The sequence below is a fragment of the Zea mays genome, chromosome 10 (assembly GCF_902167145.1).
Source record: "Zea mays cultivar B73 chromosome 10, Zm-B73-REFERENCE-NAM-5.0, whole genome shotgun sequence".
Taxonomy (NCBI): Eukaryota; Viridiplantae; Streptophyta; class Magnoliopsida; order Poales; family Poaceae; genus Zea; species Zea mays.
In genome coordinates, this window is record NC_050105.1 from 147,971,343 (window position 1) to 147,977,811 (window position 6,469).

General features: G+C 43.0%; 2 protein-coding genes across 3 annotated transcripts; one reads left to right on the forward strand and one right to left on the reverse strand.

Moving 5' to 3' along the window:
- The first annotated feature begins 219 nt into the window (after positions 1-219).
- Positions 220-4,455, forward strand: LOC100383008 (CDT1-like protein a chloroplastic). Of its 2 annotated transcripts, none has more exons than XM_008663935.3 (8): positions 220-390; positions 1,133-1,488; positions 1,581-1,700; positions 1,792-2,020; positions 2,263-2,910; positions 3,586-3,784; positions 3,860-3,950; positions 4,049-4,455. In XM_008663935.3, the coding sequence occupies exons 2-8, from the start codon at positions 1,148-1,150 to the stop codon at positions 4,107-4,109; spliced, it is 1,689 nt and encodes a 562-aa protein (XP_008662157.1). In that variant the 5' UTR covers positions 220-390; positions 1,133-1,147; the 3' UTR covers positions 4,110-4,455. The 2 variants fall into 2 exon arrangements, with proteins under 2 accessions (XP_008662157.1, NP_001169160.1); NM_001175689.1 differs by having other exon boundaries at positions 330-394; positions 4,049-4,250.
- LOC103642133 (putative ripening-related protein 5) lies at positions 4,396-5,472 on the reverse strand. Its single transcript, XM_008665441.4, has one exon. It carries the CDS (start codon positions 5,181-5,183, stop codon positions 4,602-4,604), a length of 582 nt encoding a protein of 193 aa, XP_008663663.1. The 5' UTR covers positions 5,184-5,472; the 3' UTR covers positions 4,396-4,601.
- Positions 5,473-6,469: the final 997 nt, after the last annotated feature.

Here is a 6,469-nt window from a genome sequence, read left to right on the forward strand (position 1 = left end):
AACAACAAAACTAGGACAGAACGGTTCCGTTCTACTTGGCTTTTCAACCAAACACTACCCAAGTGGGCTGGTGGGGGAGAGAAACTGAGTCGGAAACTCGGAATAGACCGGTCTACATGCGGCACGCGCCAAGTGGGCTGAAAGCGCGAAACACAAAGCGGCCCACGACTCGCTTGATGGTGACGTATAATAGAGCCGTTGGGCTCGATGCGCTCGCTCGGCTTTGCTCTGACACTTTGAAGCGGCACCGCGCGCCGTGCGGTACTCCGCGTCATCCGCGCTTCATTTTCTACCCTCCCCTCCACTACCGCCGACTCCGTGGCGACATCCTGAGTCGGAGCGCCGTGCTCGTCCGGATTCGAGACACCGAGCACAACGCGAGCTCTTTCTGTAGGTATATTTTCAAGATCTGGTCCTCCGTTTGCTTGTGCTCTGCGAATTATGGCGATGCTTTCGTTTCGTGTCCCATTGCCACACGGGTGTGCTCCCATGCGCTCTCCGGAGGGCCATCTGTTTCGCCTCTTTAGTCGGCATGAGCTGGTTTGAGTGGCGCAGTGGTTTGTCTGGTCTGCTGTTGTGCTGTGTCGAGAGGCAACGTCTAGGGTTTGCGGAATCTGTGACCAGTTCTCACACAGTTTTTCCGGTTTTAGCTGATTATTCCCAACCGATTTTCGGATTCAGTTTTGCGGGATGGCAAATTTCCTGTTTTTCTTTAGCGCACTTCATAGTTCATATGACATCGCAAATATCTCTGTACAGCATTTTTGTTGGGTTGGGGAGGGGGATGGGATAAAGAATTTAAGGTACCTGGCATTTTGTCATACTATTGTGAAATTCTGGTGGATGTAAAACACTGGATTTATCTTGCACAGGTTGGCCCTAATTCATGTATATTTCCACAAGTAGTTTTTTTAATTATTTTTTAAGTAATTAGTATGTATTCGTGATTGGATAGTTGTGAAGTACCTTGTGGCATATTACTAGGGGATATAAGTATGAGTATGACCATATAAGTCGATGTTTCCTACTCTTGGATAACATTGTATAGTACTACCCTAGAAGTTCACCCATGTACTTCTGTGCATTCAGGATTTGTGTTTGTAGCATATTACTTATGGTCCCATTCTTGTAGTGTTCGGAGCTGAAAATGAGTGAGGTGAATAATACTCAGCTGGACCTTGAGAAAGGATTTTCTCAAGTGTCTCATGATAATGATTCGAGTAGCCCTGTAACGGTGCACAAGATGAAAGTTGAGACAGAAGGTGGAAGTGAAATCGAATCACCCACTCCAGAAAAACGTGAATCTAGAAGCAAAGGGGTCGTTGTGAGTTCACTGGCAAGGAATTTGCTTGCAGAGAGGTACAAAGACAGACTTGCAAATCAGCTGGTGGAAGATGAGAGTGAGACAGATGATGAAGACTATAATGAAAGTGTTTCGCCTAGTGGTAGCCGATCTCTTTTTTTAGAAAGCATTGAACTTCTTGAGAAGTGAGTCATTTTATTATCATCTCAATATCTCATGCATATGTGTGCTGCCTAGCCATGGTTATTCACCTTGTCTTTCTTATTCACAATGGAAGACACAAGGATTTGCTGAATCTTTTCAATAGAATGGAGAGTTCTATAAGATTGCTTCACCTACGGAAGAAGATGGCTACATTTAATAATATTGCCACCCAGGTGGAGATACTCACAAAAAGGTAGTAACGATGATGAAAGTATCTATATGGATTATTAGTTTTGCTATTTGTTTATTTGTTGCAGTTGGATGATAGTCTTTCTGCATTACAGGAAGTTATTATACAGCCATTTGGCCCAGATGAAGCATTTGTTCCCAGAAGCAATCCAGATAAAGAGGATACTAGTACATGACGAGAAGAGCATATGCATGTATGCTGATATGGAAATCACACTTGTAATGGATGTTGTGGAATGCACAAGCCCTGATCACTCTCTATCCATGACAATTTGTGAGGCTTTTTACTCAAAGCTTTTGAGATTTTTGGATGCTCATCATAAGGTACTAAACTTAATTTAGTTAGCCCTTGCTCAGTTAATTGATAGATGTTCACTGTATGATATTCCCTTAATTTGTTAAGAGCATTTCAACTGAAGTTCTGTCTTATCATTTCTAGTGAACCTATATAGTTATTTGTTCTTTTTTAGGGGTAGACCTGTATGCACTTTTGATTTTGTTAGTCTTCAGGCCATGATAAATTGATGATTCACTCGGCATTCTCATTGCAATTGTTAATTATGCAGGGTGCAGACATTCCTGAGGCAATCCTACCGGAACCCTTTAACTCAAGGCCAAGGGAGAAGTTATATCTTGAGGCAGTACATAACGGACATGCTGCTGAGCCACCTCTGCATGGTGCCGTTGAGGAGGGATTCTCAAATGCTTCCCACTTCCCACAATCTTTTCAAAAATTCATGTCGAAAAAAATCATTGCTGATGGAACTGAAAAGACTCAATTGCTATCCGACCCAGCAGAACTGAGCTCTGTGAGTGCTTATGGTACAAAAGGGTCAAACAGAAACCCTAAAAAGCAAGATGAACATGCTCCAGTTCCAGTGAACTCTGAAATTTCTGCTACTCCAAGCCGCCATTTGATCTCTTGTTGTCAAGAGAGTACGCCAAAACAACAGACCTCAGAGTCACCATTGTTGTCTGGAACACCTGCAATGCAGACACCAAAAAGGCCATTGCTGGCTCCGCTTGAGAAACCCAAGGCCACATGTGGACACATTAGTGAACCACGTTCAGCCAGTTCTGCCCGCAGATCACTAAATACATCCTTAACATATGAAGGAGGAAGCCCTTCTTATTATGATGGAATGGAACATACGGCTACAGCTAAAAAGTGCATGATCTCAGAAGACTTGTCAAGTTTTAACAAGTCATTTGAGGTATCTGATTCCCATCCATCACATAAAATTGTTATCTGTTTGTATAGCACATAACTGCATGCTAGAAGATCACAAATACTAGTCAATAACATAAACTAGTAACAAATGCTTGTGCTTGGATTCTGATTTCTTTGAAAATCCAGTGTGCAATGAAATAACTATGGACAGCTCTTTCTGCATTTAGTTCTGTACCTTAACAACGTTAATGTGGGTTATGTAAAATAGATTTCTTAACTAACTACCTTCATCTAACACAATATTCAGGGAATAGGTATATATGACTGTTCAATAATTACTAAAATGCTAGCACTGCAGTTGTCGATGCTTTGGAAAAAAGGAGGCTATCAGACTACTAATAACCAGAGCAGCTTACCAATAAACTTGGAGTTTTATAACCTGAGGCACAGTGATAAGTTTGTTAGACAGAATGACCATTTCTCTTTCTTTTGTTGTCTGTAGAAATGCTCAAACGCATTATAGAAACAAAGTATGTATTCTTGGTTTTCTAGGTATGTCTTGGTGTATGACTAGTAGTTGTCTTGCTTCCTGATCTGTTACTTTTTTTTTTTTGGCTATAGCCTGTAATAATAGTTGGAAGACTTGAACAATTCCAAAGTTGTTCCAGTTCATTTGCCTGTTGGTTATTTCCTGACCAAATGAACCTTTTCCTTGCAGGAAGATAGCCATGTCTTCTTTACTGATAAAGACAAAATCAATGAAGTGGAGTCAGTGGATAGCCAGGAAAGGATAGCTTCTCTACGTACCACATTTGACATTGTCTATGATATTTCTCATTCTACCAAGAATCCACTTATCACGAAACAGGAACTTTTCCACAATATTCTTGCCAACAACTTGGAGATAGAAGAGATTGGTAATGCAGTGTACACTCCAAATTACACTTGATGTTTCCTGAGCTATGCTAATCATATGTCTTTATGACTAATAGGGGAGATAGAAGAGCAGCTGCATATTTTAGAGGATCTGGCTCCCGATTTGATATCAAAGAAGGTGATAAATGGAGGAGAAATACTTTATAGGTAACTTTTATTTGGTATTACTAGACAGGAGACAGGACCCCCTCTTATTTTTGTGGAGACTTTCAGCGGAACACTGACATATTTCTTTTCAATGGCAGCATCGAACCTATAACAGATAAGAATTCAGTTCGGGCTAGGCTTGTAGTAGAACCTGTATGAGATAGCTGCAATTGGTTCAAAGCTGAAGAAATTTGAAGAGATTCTCTATATGCATGTACCACTAATGGAACCCAGATTAGCTGATTTATTCAACCATGGAAGCATCTGCATCGCTCATGTAGTCATGTCTGATTCGAGTTCAAATCTGTGTTTTTATTGACCTGCTCAGTGCCGAAATTTCTATGGAACTTAAATTCGCACCAGCTGCTCTGTGAGCTTACTGTGGTAATCCCATGAACTTGTGTGGAGTTCAGATGCCCATCGGCATCTGCTCTGTGACGTTTAACTCATGAAAAGTGCACAAGAATATTTATTCAATATTCAATAATGACATATATACATCCTCCATATACAGTAATGACATGGCATGCATACAGTACACTAGTTAAGGCAATGAGCCCACGACCTGTATCCTCTAATCATATGTAATGTATCATGTATGTACACGGCACGTATCAAGTGGCAACAGACGGAGCAAACGCAGTCCTCTCGTCACTGCTCGGACCAGGTGATGTCCACCATGCCGACGTTCTGGTCGAGTCCCAGGGCGTCCCACACCGCCGGCGAGGCGTCGACGATGTTGTTGTCGCACGGCGGCTCGAAGTTGTGCTCGTCGTCGCAGCCGTGCACGGAGTCGCACTCGTCCACCACCTTGGCGTACACGGAGTTGCCGTTGGCGGCGCTGATCTTGATCCGGTGGCCGCAGCGCGCCATGTTGCTGAACCAGCCCGTGGAGAGCGCCACCACCTTCTCCTGGTCGCTGTGGTACGCGTTGTCGCACTCCGAGGGGCCGCCGCCGTCCTTGCCCTTCTCGAAGCTGTTGAGCGTCAGCACGGCCCTGGTGCTCGCCGTGACCGGCGGCGAGCAGCGGTACTGCGGGTACATCTTGCCGTCCTCGCAGCAGTCCGGGTCGTTGCTCTTCTCGCAGTTGCCGGAGCGGCCCGGGAGGTACCCGCTGGCGCGGCACGTGCCGAGGCTGGCGCCAGGGCGGAGAGAGGACGCCGTGTGGGGTGCGGAGAGCGCGACCAGGAGGAACATGAACATGGCGGCGGCTACAGCTCCTACACCGGCCATCTTTGCTTGCCTGCAGATTTTGTGCTCGAGGATCGAGCCCCTTCTCACTCTGTTCTTTTTCCTTCCTTCCTTCCTTCCTTTCTTTCTTTCTTTCTTTCTTTCTTTCTTGTGCTCTGCTTTGCTTGATGGTTTTGTTAGATTACTCGTGCATGGGATTATATATAGTGGCCGTGCCCTCTTGTTACATTAGTAGTATGAAATTTGCACTGACGCACCATGGCGTACGGAATGGTTTTGAGTGGATGCCATTTCCCGAGACGGCAATCCGTTCTCCGACTACTCCAGATGTGCCGTATGGGGTATGCCCTTATGAAATGGTTTTGAACTCGTTCGATGGGAACGTGAGATTCACGTAGGTTAATTTCGTAGTCATACTGGAAACTGGAGAACTCGGGAAAAATATATATAGGCTTCAGTCGTACAGTTTTTACGCCCATGGTGGCGACAATTTTAGATAATTGAGTAAACTTGCTGTCACCTGGTTGATGAGGACTCTGGTTTAATTAATTTGGATGTATCGTTGACCATCTTAGGGCTTGTTCGTTTTGCTCTCAATTTATGTGGATTGAGCGGGATTCGGTGGGTTTCAATTCCGAACAAATCAAAATCTTTCATATTTTTTTCTAATCCCATCCAATCCACATGAGATAGAAATAACCGAACAAGGCTTTAGGTGAATTAGCGTGGGTGGGTGGATGTACTTCTCTTGCTGCTTATGTTGGTATATTATTCTCATTGATTTATGTTTTCAGTTTTTTCTATTACATGAGTTTTTTTTGTCCACTTCTCACTAATGTTTACGGTGGTTGCTTTAGGGCCCGTTTGGATTTAGGAGCTAAAGCAAAAGTAGCAAAGTTAGGGGGTGTTTTAATGCACTAGAGCTAATAGTTAGTTAGCTAAAAATATACTAGTAAAATTAGCTAGCTAACAAATAGTTAGTTAACTAGTAGCTAGGGTGTTTGGATGTCTCTAGCTAATTTTAGCTACTAACTATTATCTTAGTGCATTCAAACACTCCCTTAATCACTTAGGAGCTAAAAATCTAAATAGGAAGAGCTAAAATTAACAAATTTGATATTTTTTTACTATTTTTCGTCACCTTTAGCTCTTTTTATTTAAATCTTTAGCTGAGCAGCTCCAACAATGCCCCAAAAAAGTGACCTAAATTAAAATATAGGGCTTAAAACACGAAAACAAACTCCAACCGTGCCCTATTTTGCCAAATTTCATCAAAAAAATAAAGGGCACCTCCAAACCTGCCACAAATATGTTGCATCCAAATGGGC

What these genes read in the sequence shown, in the direction of transcription:
- LOC103642133 (XM_008665441.4), bottom strand. Translation starts at nt 5,183, where the DNA reads ATGGCCGGTGTAGGAGCTGTAGCCGCCGCCATGTTCATGTTCCTCCTG.
- LOC100383008 (XM_008663935.3), top strand. Translation starts at nt 1,148, where the DNA reads ATGAGTGAGGTGAATAATACTCAGCTGGACCTTGAGAAAGGATTTTCT. An exon ending in TTTTGGATGCTCATCATAAG is followed by an intron (nt 2,021 to 2,262) that starts GTACTAAACTTA and finishes TTAATTATGCAG; the next exon opens with GGTGCAGACATTCCTGAGGC. An exon ending in GGAGGAGAAATACTTTATAG is followed by an intron (nt 3,951 to 4,048) that starts GTAACTTTTATT and finishes TTTCAATGGCAG; the next exon opens with CATCGAACCTATAACAGATA.